The sequence below is a fragment of the Triticum urartu genome, chromosome 4, assembly GCF_003073215.2.
Source record: "Triticum urartu cultivar G1812 chromosome 4, Tu2.1, whole genome shotgun sequence".
Taxonomy (NCBI): Eukaryota; Viridiplantae; Streptophyta; class Magnoliopsida; order Poales; family Poaceae; genus Triticum; species Triticum urartu.
This window is the reverse complement of record NC_053025.1, coordinates 489,861,160-489,880,377: the sequence shown is the minus strand read 5'-3', so window position 1 is coordinate 489,880,377 and position 19,218 is coordinate 489,861,160. Positions and strand designations below refer to the sequence as shown.

General features: G+C 42.2%; 1 protein-coding gene across 1 annotated transcript; it reads left to right on the top strand.

Moving 5' to 3' along the window:
* The first annotated feature begins 5,664 nt into the window (after positions 1 to 5,664).
* LOC125552216 (importin-4) lies at positions 5,665 to 14,746 on the top strand. The gene is made up of 20 exons (XM_048715704.1): positions 5,665 to 6,084; positions 7,006 to 7,138; positions 8,328 to 8,464; positions 8,555 to 8,600; positions 8,919 to 9,134; positions 9,218 to 9,721; positions 9,856 to 9,990; positions 10,096 to 10,311; positions 10,392 to 10,481; positions 10,559 to 10,800; positions 10,872 to 10,960; positions 11,872 to 11,909; positions 12,001 to 12,031; positions 12,110 to 12,232; positions 12,310 to 12,524; positions 12,648 to 12,743; positions 12,845 to 12,957; positions 13,605 to 13,740; positions 13,956 to 14,060; positions 14,164 to 14,746. Exons 1-20 carry the CDS (start codon positions 5,810 to 5,812, stop codon positions 14,362 to 14,364), a joined length of 3,141 nt encoding a protein of 1,046 aa, XP_048571661.1. The 5' UTR covers positions 5,665 to 5,809; the 3' UTR covers positions 14,365 to 14,746.
* Positions 14,747 to 19,218: the final 4,472 nt, after the last annotated feature.

Here is a 19,218-nt window from a genome sequence, read left to right as displayed (position 1 = left end):
CTAGCGGCCCTGCAGCTAGGGTTGCGAGAGAAGAGACCCGCGTCTGTCTGTCGCTGAGCTCATCTCGTCGAGGCAGGCTAGTAGCGACAATGAAAATGGTTCGAGTGACACTTCAGGAGGGCAATCAAGTGTAATTTCAAGCAACTCCTACTTCCCTTTTTTAGAAGCTGGGCTAGAGCTGCTCCCAAAAATTGCACTGCCTTCTGTCGAGCTCCAGAAGCTGGATTCTTGGAGCTGAACTGTTCAGCCAGCTTCTCGCGGGATACTCAGGACGCTGGATCCTGGACGAGATCCGAACGGGGCCTAAGCTTGGGGATGCTTGATACCTCTCCAACGTATCTATAATTATTTATTGTCATGCTATTATAGTATCAATCTTGGATGTTTTATATGCAATTATATGCTACTTTATATCATTTTCTGGGACTAACCTATTAATCCAGTGCCTAGTGTCAATTGCTATTTTTTGCCTATTTTTTGGGTTTTCGGGAAATCAGTACCAAATGAAGTCCAAACGCTAACAAACTTTTTGACAATTTTTTTCTGGACAAGAGAGAACCCAGAAGCTTTGGGAGGATACCGGAAGGCAAACAAGGAGACAACAAGGCAACAGGGCTCGTCCAGGGGGGTAGGCGCGCCCTGATGCCTTGTGAGCCTCCCCATGGCTCCGTCTGACCTAATTCCACTTCTATAAATTCTCAAATATTTGAAAACCAACAAAGAGCCACCCGAAACATTTTTCTGCCGCCACAAGCTTCTGTTCTTCCGCGATCCCATCTGGAGGCCTTTTCCGTACTCTGTCGGAGGGGAAATCGATCACGGAGGACTTCTACATCATCCTTCATGCCCTTATGACAATGCATGAGTAGTTCACCACAAACCTACGGGTCCATAGCTAGTACCTAGATGACTTCTTCTTTCTCTTTGATCTTCAATACAATGTTCTCTCCTCAATGTTCTTAGAGTTCTATCTCATGTAATCTTTTTTTTGCGATGTGTCTGTTGGGATCCGATGAATTGTGGATTTATGCTCAGATTATTCATGAATATCAATTGGGTCTTCTCTGAACTTTATTATGCATGATTTTTATAGCTTTGTATTTCTCTCCGATCTATCCGTTGGTTTGGCCAACTAGATTAATTTATCTTGCAATGGAAGAGGTGCTTTGTGATGGGTTCAATCTTGCGGTGTTCTATATTCAAGTGACAGAAAGGGACAAGATACATATTTGTATTGTTGCCATTAAGAATAGAACGACGGAGTTTATTCATATTGATTGGGTTTACTTTGTCTACATCATGTCATATTGTTTAAGGGGTTACGCTGTTTTATGCTTAATACCATAGATGCATGCTGGATAGTGGTTGATTGGTGGAGTAATTGTACTAGATGCTAGGGGTGGACTAACGAGAAGCTCGGCTCATTAAGCTCGTGCTCGTTAAGGCTTGGCTCGTTAAGCTCGGTAAGATTAACAAACAGAAAACCCTGCCCGGCTCGGCTCGTTTGAAGCTCATGAGCGCTCGCGAGCGCTAGTTAACAGGTTATAATGTGTTATGATATACGTGATGAATGTGTAGGTGTGGTTTTCAAGATGAAATATGGTGATTATAAAAAGAAATGCAGTAGTTTGTTGCCTTATATGTCGATTAGATTGAATAGATGGGCTAAGGTGCCACAAAAGTTTGTCACGTAAAATGAAAATATGTGTTGTGTTGTTACTAACGAGCTTAACGAGCTACTCGTGAAACTCGTTAGCTTGCTCGTTAAGCTCATTAAACTTAATGAGCTGAAATCAATGATTGGCTTTGTTCATTAAGAAGCGAGCTGCGAGCTTAACGAGCCGAACTATCGAGCATTCGTTAAGCTCGCGAGTTACCAGCTTTTGGTCCAGCCCTGCTAGATGCAGGAAGGAGTCGGTCTACTTGTCCCGAATGTAATCCCTATATATATGATCATTGCCTTGAATATCATCATAACTATGCGTTTTTCTATCAATTGCCCAACAGTAATTTATTCACTCATCGTATGATATGTGCTCAAGAGAGAAGCCTTTAGTAAAAACTATGACCCTAGGTCTACTTTTATCATATATAAAAACACAAAAAACCTTGCTGCAATTTTATTTCTTTTATTTTGTTTTGCAGTTTAATTATCTATCTACCACTACAAAATTTAATCCTTGCATGTAACCGCGGAGGGAACTGACAACCCCTTGTTCATGTTGGGTGCACGTATTTGCTTTTGTGTGTGTAGATGTTGTTCACGAGGTTCTGTCTGGTTCTCCAACTCGATTGATAACCTTTGTTCTTAACTGAGGAAAAACACCTATGTCTACTGTACTGCATCATCCTCTCATTCTCGAGGAAATCCTAACGCAGCTCACAAGTAGCAGTGAGCGACAAAAGTTGAAGTCTATGAGCGGAGTCAAAGTCAGAATCGCTAAAATTCAATCTGCATGAAATTCCCTCGAAGTAGGACCCATGTGTCATTGGTCAAAGTTCCCATAATCCCCGATTTAGAGCAAGGCACACATTTCACTTATTGAGAGGAAGCCCAAATTTCATTCATAACATGGGTGGAAAATTTGCACTCAAGGAAAGAAATTCTTGAAGTATTTCTCATTTGGAGGATCATCGAAATATTTGTGTTTCATGTAAATTTTTCGGTATTCTAAATCACGCTTGTATAATTAAGGTGGAATCATGTTAGAACATGTTAGGACTAGTCTAGATACAACCATTTCTAGGACAAGTATTTCCGAACGGAGGGAGTATTCCTTTACGTGGCAGAGTGGTAGGCAGTTCTCCCATAATTCAGGACTAGTGTTTGAATCCCATATCAATTTTTCTTCCTAGAACTTTATGCCCATTGTATTAAATTTTAGTAAAAAAAAAGTTATGTTGCTGAAATTCAAACCCTGGTCTACAAAATTGGATGTAACGAACACACAATTGGGATAGATTAGATTTTGTGTAACGAACACACAATTGGGAACCTATTTGGCCCATAGGACGCTAGTTAGCGACCCAGCGCGTAGCCTTGCTGCGGGTCATACACTTTGGGCTGACCCATTAGCTCTTTTCGGTTTTGAGATGGTTCTAGAACCTTCCCAAACCGCTCTCTCTCTCTCTCACTCTCTCTCTCTCTCTTTGTGTTTTTCTTTCGTTTTTTTCTTTTGCCTTTTCATTTTTGTTCTTTCGTTTCCCTTTTATTTTGTTTCATGCTTCTTTTTCGTTAATTTTTAGTTTTTATATTTAATGTTTTTTCATTTTTTGAAATCATGAATATTTTTTAAATCAGGAACATTCCTCCAATTAACTTTTTTATGAAATCATGAACATTTTTAAATTTTGCAATCCTATTTTACCAATTCATGAACCTTTTTAAAATCATGAAGTTTTTTGGATGCACATATATAATTTTTTGAAAATTGTGAACTTTTTTATGAAACCCGTGAGCATGTTTTGAACCGGCGAACAAATTATCGAAATTGGGGAACAGTTTTTGAAATTCACAAACATTTTGGAAATGCATGAACATTTTTCGAATTCATGATTTTTTAATCAGCGAACATTTATTAATTTTTTAAATTTTGTGAACTTTTTTAGAAAATTCTTGAACATTTTTTTGTCAAATTCACGAAAAATCCTTTTTGAATATCTGAACATTTTACCAAAATCTAAACATATTTTGATTTCCCAAACTTTTAAATCATGAATATTTGTGACTATCCGAACATTTTTTCAAGGGTTAATTTGATAAATGCCACTCCAATTATGGCGATTCTGAGAAATGCCACCGCAATTTCCAAACTTTGAAAAATGCCATTTCATGCCACTTCCAGTGGCATTTTTCGAAGTCTGCAGTGGTGTTCTTCAAAGGTTGCAAAATTTGCAGTGGCATTTTTCAAAGTTTGGAAATTGCAATGGCATTTTTATGAATCGCCATAATTGGAGTGACATTTGTCTAATTAACCCTTTTTTCAAGTCATGATCATTTTTTGAATCTGTGAACATTTTATGATTTCTTGAACACTTTTTTTAAATTCACACTTTTTTATAAGTTTGGAACCTTTTTGAAATCTTATTTTAAAACAAAATAAATGAAAAGTCAAAAAGAAAAGAAAAACAAAAAGGTAGAAAAGGAAATGAAAAAATAGGGCGCCCCACAGATGGGCCGGTCCAAAAGGGCGCGCTTGCTCGTTCGCCAACGCCTAGCACGCGAAGTTGAAATCACTAATTGAAGAGCACTTCTTCCAAAGATCACTTTCATGCGCCACCTGTCGCAAATTGAGAGTTTCCTTTTTTTCTTAGATTCGTTTATTCAAAACGTTTTATCTTTTAAATCATGCGTCCAAGTCTCAAACTATTTTCACCGTTTAATTCCTCGCGGCGAGATTTTCAAAATCAGATCCCATGTTGATAGCTTTTGGCGAACATTTTTTTCATGAAAAAACCGGACAACAAAATCATGCCTCTCGCGGATGGAAAAAACACATTTTTTTCATTTTCGAGAGGTACGACCATGCCTCTCGCGAATGAAAAAACCCGTGTTTTTTTGTTTCCGAGAGGCACGGCCGTGCCTCTCGCGGAAGTAAAAAGAAAAAATAAAACGTGTTTTTTTTCTGTTTTCGAGAGGCACGGCCGAGTCTCTTGCGGAAGCAAAACCGTACCTCTAGCGGAAGGAAAAATATACGCTTTTTTCGTTTATGAAAGGCATGACCATACTTTTTGCGGAAGCAAAATTGTATCTCTTGCAGAAGGAAAACAGCGTGTTTTTTTTGCTTTTCAAGAGACACGAGTGTGCCTCTCATGAAAGCAAAACGGTGCTTCTCGTGAAAGAAAAAAACACGTATGTTCGTGCAATATTTTTCTTTTTTTACCAAAAAAAAGAAATACCGCTGAAAAGCCAAAAAGCTAAAAAAAACTGAAAACGTGTGCGGAAAAAAAATCTGAAGGAAGCGTCCAAAGCGCGACACGTGACGACGGCGGAGCCCATCCAAATGACCCTTGTGGAGACTTGCGAACGAGCGCTCCTCAATTATTTGCTCTCGCGTGAGACTAGCCACAATGGATAATAACATACACTAGTAATATACACATATCCCTAGACTATATTACTACCTTTTATAGTGGGCAGTAATATAAATACGGTAACATGCAAAGCCTCATTTATTAAGTTATAGACTCATATTGTATTGAGACATGTGATATTACAGTAACTAGCTAAGTTACTTAAATTATCTCTCTTCTCATTAACTCATTGTCACATAAGCAAATTTGTTGAATTGAACATTTTTACTGCTGAAATTACTCTCACTGTGGCTAGTCTGAAGTCCCTTACGGCGCATGTGTGCAAGTTGTTATAATTGGGCTGTGACAGTAGCGTGACTGGCCGAGTTATGGGTCATTTTCCTGTTCGGTGGATCGCATAACGTATGTCCGTGGGCCGTAATGGAACTCTGATGTAGTTGGGCCAGGTTCCTGCTCTGTAGTACGTCCAACGCCTCAATCAATAACATTGGAAAGATTAAAAAACAATTCGCAACCAACCGATATAATAAACTAAAAAAAAAGAAACGAAATGGAAATAAACAAAGCAGACACGAAAAGACAGCAATATCCCAACTGACTCCTACTACTCACTAATAAACCCCTCCCGCCCCCACGCGCGCCGCCACCAAAACCCGAGCGAACCCAATCGGTAGGGTTTTGGACCTCCCCCCGCCCGCCGCCGGCGCCGCCGATCACAGCAAGGAAGGACGGAAGCGAGAGGCCCGCGGGCTCAGGCAGCAGGCAGGCGGGAGGAATGGCGCAGTCACTGGAGCTCCTGCTAATCCAGTTCCTGATGCCGGACAACGACGCGCGGCGCCAGGCGGAGGAGCAGATCCGGCGGCTGGCGCGGGACCCGCAGGTCGTGCCGGCGCTCGTTCACCACCTCCGCACCGCCAAGACCCCCAACGTCCGCCAGCTCGCCGCCGTGCTCCTCCGCAAGAAGATCACCTCCCACTGGCCCAAGCTTCCACCGCACGCCAAGGCTTCCCTAAAGCAGGCCCTCATCGACTCCATCACCCTCGACAACAGGTGCTTTCTTGCCCCACCCGACTTTCCCCACGCCCCCCGCCTCTCCGTAATTTAGAATTTGTCCTCTGCTGTATCCTCAGTTACACAGGGTTGTCTATGGGATAGCTGAACTGAAACGATTAACCGAACTGTTAGACGTAATGAGAACTGGAACCCTGTCGGGAGTAATTTATGGTCCATAGGTTAAGCAAGTTGTACAATTTACAGTGATCATGGTGACCTGTAATACATCTGCCCTGCTTGCAACCGATGTCTGCTCTGCTGCCGTTCCCTGTATAATGTTGTATTCATATGCTGGTATTCCAAATGGCAAATGGTTTGTTGCGAAATGGAGATACTTTTGTGCGAGTTTTATCCGGAAATGAACAAATCACTGGAAAGTTGCAGCCGTTTGGTATGTCTTTTTTAGGTAGAACAGTAGGAAATATACTTAGAATGGAGGAGGTTAGAATAGGAGGCAGAAATGCACAAATGTGAGAAAACAGAATATTGCTTAATCGAATCCTAGTTAATATGGAAAAGTGCGAAGTAAACAATTCAAAATGTTGACTATGTAGTATTTATGATGTCTCGGAAATTCATTCTATTGGAGTTTTTCTTCCTCGATAAAAAGTCCTCTCCTTTAGACTCTAAATACTTACTTATATTTGCATATAAAGTTTATCTGTGATGGGGTTGCCATAAACTGGGCTAACTAGAAATATGGAAGTCGAGATATGCATAGTACAGCTCTAAAAAGTCACGATGACGATCAAGCATGGTTGATCTGTTTTCATTGGGACTAGCTAGTAGCCACCAATCATCAAGCTAATTCCCACCCTGGTGCAAATGCTGTTTCATTATTGTCCAATCTGCCTCAGTTTTTTCCACATGTAATTTTGAGAGGATGAAGAACTGATTTTCCTCTTGCTTCTTATGCAGTCATCTTGTAAGGAGAGCTAGTGCAAATGTCGTGAGCATTATTGCTAAGTATGCTGTCCCTGCAGGAGAGTGGCAAGAGCTGTTACCGTTCCTTTTCCAATGCAGCCAAAGTCCACAAGAAGAACATAGGGAAGTAAGTGTATCTCTTAGTGGACATGTATTTTCAATATTTAATTATGTATGCATGCATGCATTGTTTAGGGTGTAAGTATGGATATTTGTCTTTAATGAAACCTGCCGTTTGGTTTTATCATAATATACTTGGTACATGTGGACCACAATAAGAGCTTACTTGCACATTCCTTTTCTTCAATTTGGTATTTTTTAAAAGAACTGTCAGTTGCAAACTTGCAATCCTTCTGCCCTTTGCTTAATTGGCTAAGTATTAGTAGAGGTCAGTTTATATAGATCGGGTGACCTTACTTAGTAAGATAGGGCTGTCAGCAAGTAGTTAATTTGTTGTTTGCGTGTACTGACAGCTACTAGACCTGTATGGTCAATTTAGCAATCGACTTTCTTATGTACTACTCCATCCGTCCCAAAATTGGTACAAAGTTGAGACACTTATTTTGGGACGGAGGGAGTATACTTACAGACCAAAAAATCCATACCTGTGATAGCTTCCTTTGCTTCCCCTGTTCTGCCCCTCTGGTTTGCCAGTCCCACAAGAACTTTATCCGCGTAGTGAGAACATGAAAATGCATTTTTTTTGTGTTGCCAGCATGATTGCAGCATGCAGCCGCATGTCGGTGTGCTCTTTCGTAATTGTTTGTTTGGCATATTGTTCAATAAATGGAGCTAAATGCTGAAATCTCAAAACCATCCATAACTTAACCATGCATGGATTTTACAGTATGTGTGACTGGCCATCTTAGCCGCCAAAAAGCCTACACATTTCCAGGTTCCAGCACTGAGGCTTTCATTTTTCTCCTACTGGTTAACATAACCTTCAAATGTTAGATTTCATAAGGTTGCACTGCCTATGCATGTCTTAACACCATCTTCTCTCTTTTTATTGATGGAAGTGTCTACCCGGTGTTCACTTTCTTCTATACTTCCTGTATATGTGTGTTAGTGGGGTTGGGATGCTAATACAGTAATGTGTAACTAATAGATAGTGCATTCTTTGACATCAAATGTTCCGATGTATGTAATATATGCAGTGTTGCAGAGAAATCAGCGTCCTCGTTCTGTATTTCGTAGGAATTGTTTGTGGATAACCCATAAATTATCGCAAGTGAACTATACAGGAAAGAAACATGTGCTGCTTAATATCTCCCAACAAAATGTCAATGCTTACTGACCTGCTCTTCTCTTTACAGGTAGCTTTAATTCTTTTCAGCTCCCTTACTGAAACTATTGGGACTACGTTTCAATCTCATCTGAATGATTTGCAACCTATTTTACTGAAATGCCTGCAAGATGAGACCAGCTCTCGAGTCAGAATCGCTGCCCTAAAGTACGATTAAGTTTGTTAAGTCGCTATTTTGGCCTTCCTCATTTTACCATATTGTGACTGTAAAGATATTTTTTGGTCTGTGTGCAACAGGGCCGTTGGATCCTTCATAGAGTATGTCAATGAAGGAGGAGACATTGTAAGTTCTTCCTATCTTTCCTGATTTTTATAAACATATACTTTTCGAGGTGAAAATGTGTCATCATAGTTTTCATTCTTATAGAAGACCTTTTGGCAATGTGTTATTCAGTAAAGCTTTTTTTTATTAAGTAGTACTTGAAGTTTTCTATGTGTTTGTTGTTTTCTTTGCATGCAGCAGTGGTAATTTTGTTTGTCTTGTTCTTTTTAGAGCTGTAGCTTCTCTTAGCTGATTTTAAGTTTTCAATAGTATGTCATGCTACCGCTAGAGTTGCCTCTTATGCCTGATGAGCAGATCTTGTATTGGTATAACTGCTAGGTAAAGATGTTCCGAGACTTTGTTCCCAGTATCTTGAATGTATCAAGGCAATGTCTTGCTAATGGCGATGATGATGTTGCTTCCATTGCCTTTGAAATATTCGACGAACTAATTGAATCTCCTGCACCACTTCTTGGAGATTCAGTGAGATCAATTGTGCAGTTCTCGCTTGAAGTTTGCTCAAACCAAGATATGGAAATAAATATAAGGCAACAGGTTTGATCAGCCATCTGCATTATTGATTATATATTTATTGATTTTACAAAATAACTGACTATAAATGCTCTTATTTGTTTCAGGCTATTCAGATAATCTCATGGCTTGTAAAATTTAAAGCATCTTTCTTAAAAAAGAACAAGCTGATTGTACCTATTCTACAAGTTATGTGCCCCTTGCTTACAGAAACAGCTAATGAAGATGAAGACTCTGATTTAGCGGCAGATCGTTCTGCAGCCGAAGTCATTGATACAATGGCTATCAACTTACCAAGACACGTTTTTGGTCCAGTTCTTGAATTCGCTTCTGTGAATTTTCGTCACGTTAATCCCAAGTATCGTGAGGCTGCTGTTACTTCACTGGGTGTTGTCTCAGAAGGTTGTTCTGAACATTTTAAGGATAAGTTAGAAGAATGTCTCAAAGTTGTTTTAGAAGCTTTAAAGGATCAAGAGCAAATGGTTAGAGGCGCTGCATCATTTGCTCTTGGTCAGTTTGCTGAACACTTGCAGCCAGAAATTTTATCTCACTATGAGAGTGTACTTCCATGCATCTTAAATGCACTTGAAGATCCATCAGATGAAGTTAAGGTAAAATAACTTAGTTCAAGTGACATCATCTCTGATAAATAGGCAGAAGCTTTGGATATAAATGATATTGATTAACTTTGCGTGGCATTTTCTGTAGTAATTAACTAATGCCAATAAGCGTTGTGATCTTGTAGGAGAAATCTTATTATGCACTGGCGGCGTTCTGTGAAGATATGGGTGAAGATATCCTACCATATCTGGAACCTTTGATATGCAGATTAGTTATATCTTTGCAGAGCAGTCCTCGGAACCTGCAAGAGACATGCATGGTTCGTATGGAAATCATTGGTCATAATTATCTATATGTCAAGACGGTGACAACCTTTTCCCCTTAAGTTATCTTATAATTTGACAATGATGATGTTTTGCTGCAGTCTGCAATTGGCTCTGTAGCAGCTGCTGCAGAACAGGCATTTATCCCATATGCAGAGAAGGTTCTCGAAATGATGAAAGGCTTTATGGTGCTCACTAAGGATGAAGATTTGTGCGCACGAGCTAGGGCTACTGAGGTTGTTGGGATAGTAGCAATGGCAGTTGGCAGAACCAGAATGGAAGCCATATTACCTCCTTTTATTGAGGCTGCTATTTCTGTGAGTCTTAATTCCAATACTTCAGAGTTCAGACAAACAGCAGGCTTTAGTGCAATTCTTTATGCTCTTCATATTTGCAGGGTTTTGGATTGGATTATAGCGAGCTAAGGGAGTACACTCATGGGTTTTTTAGCAACGTTGCTGAGATTCTGGATGATAGTTTCTCACAGGTAACAAGGGTAGTCTAAGTTTTGTTCATTTCACGAGTGCTGTAAATGTTTACAGAAGTGGTTGCTGCACATTGCAGTATCTCCCTCATGTTGTGCCTCTTGCATTTTCCTCGTGCAACTTGGATGATGGTTCTGCTGTGGACATTGATGATGCTGATGGTGTTGACAATGGATTTAGTGGTGTTTCCTCTGATGATGATGATGATGATGAGCCAAGAGTTAGAAATATCAGCGTGAGGACTGGAGTGTTAGATGAGAAAGCTGCTGCAACTCAGGCTATTGGATTTTTTGCACTTCACGCAAAGAGTGCCTATGCCCCGTATCCTTAAATGGGTTTAACACATATTTTTGCCATCTTTTGTACTTTAAAATTTCCTGAACTGACACTAGGTACTTGGAGGAGTCGTTGAAAATTTTAATCAAGCACAGTGGGTATTTTCATGAAGATGTCAGGCTTCAGGCTATTATTTCCTTAAAACGTAACATCTTTCCTAGTCCCCTTTAATATGCATGTTTGTAGCAGCTCTTTTGTTCCTTTTTTGTCAGGCCTACAGATAACAACTACTAATAGTAGGCTGACGATTTTAGTTGTAATTGCAAAGCTCCAAACTTCAGTAGTCATCTAACATACAAAAGGGTATTTAGATGAATAAACTTGTCACACGTAATCTACAGATTCTGTCTCCAGCATGGTATATAATATCCAATGGTATATTGATACGGTATACACTTCTTCACACCAAGATACGTTAATGTAAATCACAAGATGCATTCATTATTGAGGTTCTTTTATATAATGATGTATAGTTATACTTTATGTCCATCATTTGAGGTGTAGTTTAGGTTTAACAGCTAATCTATTCAAGCTGAATCATCAAAGTTTCAATGCAGAAAACATCATGCTAGTGCAATCTTGGTAGTGTATCGCTGATTACTGGATTTGCTCAAATAGTCATCGAACCTGAACCTAGCAATCCAAGGAGGGGCTTAAAATCGATCTACCAATGCGAACTCAAATCAGACTCCTACATCATACCCCTTTTTTAATTTTGTCATTTTTCTTCGTGGTATAGTTGGAAAATCAAATTTATCTGGATCCATGAACCCTATACTGTGTAGAGACCAACTACAAATTGCAAACCCCTCTGTTCTGGTAGGTAACTACCAACAGATCATAAACTAATAGTATATGGATTGCAAACAATTACGATCAATAAGATAATGTTTCACACAGAAACCAGAGCAATTAGTCTTGTTTAATTTGAATCACCTACCCCCAGAAATTCAAATTTGTAAAATTAGATGCTTCTTTATGTATTTTTCTTTGAGACTTCCATTAAAGGTACGTTTTGTGATGTTATTAGTAACTATAGTAAAATTATTATTGCAGACATCCTAACTGCATTAAGGGCAATACCTGCACATCCTGTGAGTATTTCCTTGTATTAACTTGTCAATTTGGAAGTGCTTGCTGTGGAACATCAGAATTCTGATGCAGTGTACTTTTTCTACCATGCAGGATATACTAGAGAAACAGAAGGATGTTCTTGGTAATTGCTACTATAAGTGATGTCTTTAAGTCTATTGTGCGACCTGCACATCAAGCCATGCTCAATTTTTTTTTTCAGATACTATTATGAGCATCTATATCAAGACCATGACAGAGGATGACGATAAAGAAGTAGTTGCACAAGCTTGCATGAGTGTAGCTGATATCATGAAAGATTGTGGTTTTGCTGCTGTTGAACTTTGTAAGCTGCATCAGAGTTTGGTGCACTTGGAATACTAGGTTGTGCTGCTAAAACTGTCCCTTTTGTTGCTGTTTCAGATATGCCACGGCTTGCTGAGGCAACACTTGCTCTGTTGCGTCAAGAATCATGCTGTCAGCAAGTCGAGTCGGATGGCGAAGATGATGGTGACATCGATCATGATGAAGTCCTCATGGACGCAGTTTCAGATCTTTTGCCTGCTTTTGCAAAAGTGATGCGATCTTACTTTGATCCTATCTTTGCGAAGTTATTTGACCCCCTAATGAAATTTGCTGTGAGTATCCCCCCGTCCCCATTTATTAGTCGTCCTCAACTAATGGCAGCTGCCTTATGCCTATAATGATTATTGTGAGAACTGTATATTCGAGGTTTGAAGTTCTTTCTGGAATAAATGCAGAAATCTCCACATCCTCCCCAAGACAAGACTATGGTTGTCGCCACTCTAGCTGAGGTCGCTCAAGAAATGGGTGCTCCAATTTCTGCTTATGTTGATGTATGCCTACAATTTTCTTAAAAACTATGCCATTTTATCATTGAGATCTCTATCGTTTTAGTTGATCTCTGAATGCTTACTCATATTTGAATCATTTGCAGAAGATAATGCCTTTGGCGTTGAAAGAACTTGCATCTTCTGAGGCTACGAATAGGAGAAATGCCGCTTTCTGTGTTGGCGAGCTATGCAAGAACAGCGGTGCTGCAGCACTGAAGTATGTATATTACTTACAATGACAGACATATTCCATGCTCACCTTTACATCTGAGGTCAATGTCTTGCACTTCGGAAGCGAGAAGGACCAAACGACTGTTATTTAAAATCTGTTGTGCATGATTTTTCTCTTGTGCTCCAAAAGCCTATCTGCATAGAAAATGGACATGAATGCTTTTTTCAACTGATTCTTGTTCCATTACTTTTATGAAAGGCAAGGGCATACACTTTTCACTTTATCAATCTTAGAGTAAGAAGCCCGCAAGTGAGGAGCAGTTGATGAAAACTATAGGTTACCACAGCTCTTATTAGTGTCCAAGTCATAGTATTGGAATTGCTGCAGTGTTCTTTCTCAAAGGCAATAGTTTATCTTTTCATAGTCCTGCTCAGAAGATCAAGTAATAGTCTGCCAACTTCCTAATTATTGCTGTTTCACAAAATTAAACCCTGACGTTAGTAATTAGTTTTCACAATAATGACTTAAATGCTGAAGAATAAAAGCCAAAGTTTGCCAAGTGTATTGGATGTGGTCTGCTGTCTAGTCACTAAATGAATTAATGTTCTTTCTACAGTATTAACATTTTAGGGAACATGAATGATAGTCCTGTAAATTCAGTTGTTGACAGGCTTTTGCTCATCCTTCTGCAGATATTACCCGGATATACTGCAGGGTCTGCACCGTTTGTTTGCTAATTCCGAACAAGACCTTGCAGTTAGAGATAATGCGGCCGGTGCTATTGCTAGAATGATAATGGTGCAACCTCAGTCAATTCCTCTCAACCAGGTAGGCACTATCCTGTACATATTACTCCCTCTGCCTGGAAATACTTATCAGAGAAATGGCTGTATCTAGACATATTTTAGTTCTAGATACATCCATTTTTATTCATTTCTCCGACAAGTATTTCTGGACGGAGGGAGTATGTTTGAACAGCTTCAAATTCCAGGCTTTGAAGTGCCTATCTAACCCTTGGTTGCAATGCAATTTCTGTTTCTTAGGTTCTTCCAGTGTTTATCAAAGCTTTGCCACTAAAAGAAGATCACGAAGAATCAATGGCTGTCTATAGCTGCTTATGTAATTTGTTACTATCATCACATCCCCAGGTGACTTGGTCTTAAACCACCCCATGTTTTTTGATTTATTCCATGATCTTTGCTTCCATCATGCAAACTTTTCCTAGGCAAAGCTAACTTTTTATTGTTGCAGATCCTCACTCTAGTGCCTGATGTGATACATGTCTTTGCCCAAGTGGTAGTATCCCCAGATGAGAGTGATGAAGTCAAAACAACTATTGGCAAGGCTGTTTCTCATTTGATATCCGTTTATGGTCAGCAGATGCAGCCAATACTAAGTGCTCTACCACCTGCTCATGCGAATGCATTGGCAGCATTTGCCAGCAGAAGATGATCTTCAGGGAAACTATTACCTTCGATTTTTGTGTGCTGCCTGAGTGTTTTCTCAAGATTGCCCTTTGATGAAAGGTTCTTCGGGTATGGTTGGAGTCACCCAAGTTTTGCCATATTAGTGCCATTTGCTGAAGTATACTGGTTAGCTGTTTATTGTTTGATCAGCAAAACCTCTTTTTGGAGTTATTATAGTGACATTGCATTGGAATGGTGTTTACTGCGGTTGAAGGTGCAGTACTTTGGCTGTCGGCAGCTTCGGTGAGTCCCGTGTGTATTCAGGCTCCGTTTTTGGCAACTTGTTATTTGTTTCAGTTTTGTAATTCTTTGCTGGGGTGTGCAAATCATTGATGTACTGTTGTATATATAAACATCTTGTCCTACAATTTTTTGTTTATCTTTGATTTGTGGTACCTACCACATTTTGCTGTGGGCTATTCGTTAGACTTTTATTTGCTGTCATCCGCCTCCAGTTGATTGGTCTTAGACATGCAAATCTGGGACCCCTGGTTGTATGGATACTACTCTCGTCCCACAATAAGTGTTGCCGATTTAGTTAACTTTTTTACTCCCTTTGTTCACTTCTATAAGACCTTGAAGACATTTCAGACAATGTACAAAATAGCCCATTTGATGTTGTCTGAAATGACTTACAAAAGTGAACAAAGGGAGTACTAAATTGGTTTTGCCTGCATGTCATTTACGGTTGCAACTAACAGAATTATTAGTAAAATTATTTTTCCAAAACAAAATCTTGCTAAAGCGTGTTTAATAGAACTAGAAGTAGATGCCGATTTTCTTTACCCATACAACCACTTGGGGTGTCCTCTGACCCCTCTTAGTTCAACCATTTGCAGTCTTAATCGGTCTTAAACTCAATCTTATATAATAAGGCCATATAAACTGATTTACCACCAAAAAATACAAGAAATAATCTTACACACCCTTTCTTCCATTTTAATGGTTACAAAACCATCAATATAAGAAATTTTTTTAGATGGAATGCCTGCGGCTAAATCGCCGGCCACAGCACCGATTACATCAGGGGGCAGGTCAGCGAGCCAAACGCGCTCGCTGTCCAAAGCCATTCCTGCACCATGCCTTGCCAACATCAACATGTGGGCTGGGACATTACATTCACGGGACTGAAAAAGAACTTTAAACTCTATAAACCCTAAGCCTCAGTTGGTACTTTGCCTCCCCAGTTTTGCACGATCCGCAGCAGTTGAGACGATGGAGTGTTGCAGCGTGAGGCGGTCAGTCAGTCACGCTGAAAATGACACGGCCCATGCAAAACCCCTCTGCTAGGTCGATGGCCTTCATTAGCGCGACCGCTTCCGGCTGTAGGGCTTCAGACGCCCTCGAGATACAGCCAGCAGCAGCAAAAAGAACGTCGCCTGCTTCATCCCTGGCAATGCATCCCCATCCTCCAGATCCGTTAGTGTCGGTGACGGACTCCTCTGTGTTGAGCATCACCCAGTCACTTGGTAGGGGTTTGCAGCTAATTGATCGCGCCGGGCTGGCTCTGGGAGGTGCAGCAAGGAACCGAATCCATTCTTCAGTAGTGCTATGAAGTGTTTGGCTGACAAAGCTTGGTGGTTGTAGCCTAGTTTCTCCATGTCTGAATCTGTTCCGTTCAGTCCAGCAGCGCCACAACATATAGATAAGAAAGTGCTTTTCAATACAAAATATAGAATGGTCAATGGCGTATACTCCCTCTGTCCGGAAATACTTGTCACAAATCTAGAACTAAAATACGTTTAGGTACATTCATTTTTTTGACAAGTATTTTCGAACAGAAGGAGTATTTATCAAGAAAGGTCATGGTAGATAAAGCATGTGCATTGAGCGCCAAAATCTGAAGCCAACACCCCTCCGTGAGGTGCGGTTGGCTGCGGCGGCAGTGGCTCTGTGCTTCTTCGGCCGCAGGTTGGTTTGTTGGTGTGCTTGCCGACACCGGTGCGGCATGAGGTGCAACTGAGGTGGTGTGGAAGCGGGGGTGAAGACCCTGTCTCGGCATTGTGCGTGACCAGCGATGGCAGTGGCTGTGACCGTCGTTGACCTTCTTGGAGGCATCGCTGCTTTGCTGCCACACCCCTCCCGCACGGACCCGGCCATCACGACCTCTCGAGGGGGAACCTTTGATCCCGTGATCGGAAGATGACAATGCTTTGGTGTCGTTTTCCTTTTTGGGGGCTTCGTCTCGGAGCCCAACATTGACAAGTGAGACTGGTGGTTGGCAGCAGTTGTGGCGTCCAGACTTGTGTGGCAACGATGATGGTGGGAGTGATGTTGGCGACGCGAGAATGGTTGAGGTAGTCGGCTCTTCTCCGGCGTGTCCATGGGATTATCTCGGTTTGTTTGTTGTTGTGAAGTCGAAAATGCGGCGGCGGGCCCATGTGGTATATGATGACTGGCTGCAGGTGGCCCGTTCGGCGATCTTCTGTGGTGCTAGCCTTGCCTAGTTTTGTCCTTAGTAGTTCTTTCTCGGAGTCGGAGCTGCGTTGTCTGGTCGTAGGTGGCTGAGTTTCGGTGTGGATCTTCATACACCCCCACATGACCTCTTCGGCGTGAGTTGAGTCGATGACTGCCGACGGCGAAATCGGAGTCGCTTGCTCAGGGTTTAGGGATGGCGGTGACGCCTCTAGGGGAGGAGCGATGATGATGACGCGTGTGTGCTGTCTCAGTGATGCCCTCGTTGGAGTGGTGTGCGTGGATCTCTTGTGTGTGCTGCTCAGCGGTTGTGATGTTTTTCGCCCGGTTTTCTATAATTAACTGGGCAATCTGGTTTTCGCTCGATTTTTCCTAATTAATTGAGCAACTCTTTTCTTCTTATTGAATGCAGAAACTCTGCCATTTCAGAAGAAAATAAATTCTGAAGCCACATGCATAAAAACATGTGCAAGGAAATCTAGCCGGCCCATTTTGGTAACTGGTAGTATTTGGTGAGGTCAGTTTAGGCAAAATTTGTTCCTTCTCGACGAAGGATTAAGCAAGCAGGGAGTACCACGCAGTGTCCCTCTCCGGTCTGTCCAGTGTCCCTCGTCCACGCTTACCTGACCTCTTTTCTCCTCCTCGCTTTTGGATTTAAGGTCGCGAGCAACTAAAGCCCGATTTACGCCGCTCTAAAGTTGGATCCATCCAGAGCACTAATCCCATCAGCCATTGCACGCATCGATCGCACTTTCCGGCCAGTCTGCTCCTACCTTTCAACGCAGATTTGCAACTGGACCAATAACCATTTACTATTATTAACTCATGCTCAGCTCAAGTGCTCAACCCCGGCCTTTCCACTGCCGCCGCTGTCCGGAGCGGTAATCTCGGCGCCGGGGCGGCGCGCATCGGACGGCGGGCGGGCGCGGCCAACCCCGGGTTGACACGCCCGCGGGGACAGCGGCACGGCACGATCTCGCCCGGATCGCGCCCTTTGGGGCCGCGTGCTCCCCCACCACCACCCAAAGGCTAGCCCACCGCCATTTTTGGCATCTCCGTGCGCGCGCGGCCATGTGCTCGCGGCCCTGCCCGGCGACGGCGTAGCCTTTGCGTCCCGCGTCAGTCAGGATTCAGATTTCAGACCGGCCGAGCGTACGTTTCTGGACCGCGTTCCATTGGCTGGCTGACTGGATCACGGCCTATGTCTATGCGTGTTCGGTACCGGCCGGTAGGCAAATGCGACGCATGCACGATGGGAATCATCCATCTCATCGTGGTGTTACGTTACTAGTAGCCTGCTCGGTAGCAAGCATAGGTTCGGCTAGGAAGATAGAAAGGTCGGAGGTGACAAGCGAGCAGCGACCGCCCGGTTTGTATACATCTATCTGGGTGCATGCATGCATGCATGTTCGGTACGTACGTACGAAGGGACGGACGGACGCGGCGTAATATTATTCCCCGGTTAGTGCGCCGCGGGCGTGTCAACTGTCACGTATGTACTTACGTATGTTTCTAGCTCCTGCACACTGGCCAATCTCCCATACGCTTGCCTCTCTTTTAGCTAATCAAGATCTCACTTTTGTAAAGAAGAAGAGAGCAGTGTGCTACTACAATTTCTACTACTCCTGAAAGGTGTTCGGCGGGCGTGATCGCTTTACTTGCATGAACATGCATCATGCATGCAGCACACATTAATATGATTAATTAGTAGTAGTTACTTTCGTGTGTGGAGTGAAATCAATGTTGATGATTCTCTCACGGCCCAACTTGCCCCGCGCATATGTCTCCTCTGACAACCAAGTATGTCTAACGTCTTTACACGAGAAGATGGGCAGGCGCCACGCCACCAACTGCATCCGACGATAGAGATACATGTCTATGCATGCACAGTCGACTACTGCTGCCCGCGGTCGCGACGTCGCGTACATGTTATAGTCCACACACCTTCCCATCCATCCTCCACCCATGAGACATATGCACGCTAGCTAAAGTTATTCTTCTCATCAGTATAATCTATAATGCATGTAAGCCTAGCACTAGCAGCTTCTTGCTAAGATCAAGATCAGCATTGTCGTGTGGCATCCATTGTCTCACTTGAATCTTGATCGTCATTGGATGGCTAACCTTGAGACATCACTCTCTCTTTAGAGCCAGCCAGTCGTTAATTTGTACGAGTACCAAATGACTACAAGGCGCCATGTTTACCACAGAAGCTAGGGAAGACATAACATGGCGGCAACGGGCAACAGATCAGAGAGTCACAGGCTAGCTAGAGGGTCACTACTGCTTTTGCTGTGGCGGATGGAGCTGGACGGTACGATTTGGACAGAAGCAGATCCTGCGTGGCCCCAGGATCGCGCCTGTCCTGGTAATGGCGCGCAGGATTCGATCGCTTGCAATCCAAGCCGGATTCTGATGGCACTTG